General features: G+C 30.9%; 1 protein-coding gene across 3 annotated transcripts in view; it reads left to right on the plus strand.

Moving 5' to 3' along the window:
• The window catches only part of RPGRIP1L (RPGRIP1 like), a 100267-nt gene that overhangs the window by 79287 nt on the left and 19056 nt on the right, over positions 1-1924 (plus strand). For all 3 annotated transcript variants that reach the window (XM_007459458.1, XM_007459459.1, XM_007459457.1), the window contains one exon: positions 1809-1924. This exon is cut by the window's right edge and continues 83 nt beyond it. In XM_007459458.1, the coding sequence (XP_007459520.1) occupies positions 1809-1924 (116 nt within the window). The remainder of the gene's footprint in view (positions 1-1808) is intronic.

Raw genomic sequence — 1924 nt, forward strand, 5'->3', positions numbered from 1 at the left:
TGTTTTATGCTGTCATAACAATTCTAAGTTTGTCAAATTACAAGTTATGTAAAAGACTTAATTATGCACTGTGCTGCAGTTGAGCCAGAATTATAAAATATGTGTGTGCGTGCTATTTTGACAACCACAATACATTTTAAGGAAAAATAATATCATTTAAAATACTTTCTTTACCGTGTTAGTCTTCGGCAAGCAGAGAAGGGCTTTTCTAAAGTGAGATTAGACAATAGAGCCAACTTCATTTTTTATGCACGTGAACGGAGAGGGCTTGAGGTTATTAGTTGAAACCGAGTAACCTTTCCAGGCTTTCATCTCTTTCTTTTCAAATTTGAATATGAAAAGCATATTCAAGTCAAAGACCATCACTTTAATGACATTTGGCAGTTATTTGATTTATTAGGTTTTAGAAAAAATTTTCCTTTAAATATTTCATCATACTATGCTAATCCTAGTAATATTGCCAGCTGCAGCCTTGTACCTGTATTAGTGGAGACAGAATGGTGTGGAATTTTCTCTGTCATCCTAGTAAAATTTCCATGAATCTACTGAATAATAAAATAACCTTATTGAAATATTCAGATTTAGGTTTTTAGTTAAAGTGTCTTAGAATACATAATAAAAGAAAATGTCTTTTGAAAGAAGGGGGTAAAATTACTTCATCAAATATTGAGGGGGTTTGCCAGCAATGGAAATTGCTCTTTATGGGAATATTTTTACAATAGGGTACCTATGCTTTTCAATTTGATTAATTATAATATGTACTTTGAAATATCAAAATAGTAATCACTATGGTGAATTTACATACTGATTTACATCTGACAATGAATTCCTAAAAGTTGGTTATATAAGCAGGTCTTAGTATCAGGATTTTTAATTATTATTTTAAGTTATTTAATTTATAGTAGGATGCCTCTGAATTTAATAAAGAGAGATTTAGTAAGGGGGAATAAAGAACAAATTTTAAATTGTAAACATTTAAAATCAAATGTAAACATTTAACCGAGGAATTATCTTGGTGTGATCTAATTTTTAAGTCATAGTCTATCATTTGTTTTAAATTATTACTCAAGGAAACATATGTGACTCTCATATAATGTTTGTGACACCAAAATCTATTAAATAAGGATTGAGATGAAAATTACACAAATATATATTTTTAGTTAATTCTGTAAAAATGAGATAAAAATAGATTACAAGAAAATGTGTTAAATTCGATAAAAATTTCCTTTCTTTTGTTTGAAAACTTACTACTTATTGAATGAAATATGTTATGGCAGAATATATAAGAGAATGAACTGTAGCCCTAGTTAATATGGATTCACGTAGCTACTTATGTTAGCATAGTAGCTATACAGTATTCAACAGGCTTTGATCTCTGAATAACCAAAACTTTCTCAGGTACCGTAGAGTAAATAAAATCAGTGACAAACATGTATTTCATTACATAGTTTGAAACAAGGCCAACTGATACATGTCATTCTGAAAGTAATCAGAGATGAAGATCTCATAATCTTCATTCCTGATGGACTACTAGTGGGGTATTTATAGCCTCAAATGTAAATGAGGAGACTATTGCCATGACACTGTTAACTTCAAACCCTGGGGCATTAGAAGCTCATTCTCCCTCTCTCTGTCGTGAATAATCTATCATGTGTAACTAGACAGTAGGGTACAATACCTTCCAAAAAAGAAATCAGTGAAGGCCACTGCCTTTATGTTTTATTTAAAATTGATAGTGGAAAAGAGTGAAGGATTTTTTGTTCGTTTTATTTGTTCTGTATCTTTTTTTGTTTTTGCTCTTTAAACAGCCATCAGAAAAAATTCGGATTGAGATCATAGCTCTAAGCCTTAATGATTCTCCAGTAACTGCAGATGATACTATCCAGCGACTATTCGTTGAGTGCCGATTCTACAGTCTTCCTGC

Source organism: Lipotes vexillifer, unplaced genomic scaffold (genome assembly GCF_000442215.2).
Source record: "Lipotes vexillifer unplaced genomic scaffold, Lipotes_vexillifer_v1.1 scaffold342, whole genome shotgun sequence".
NCBI lineage: Eukaryota > Metazoa > Chordata > Mammalia > Artiodactyla > Lipotidae > Lipotes > Lipotes vexillifer.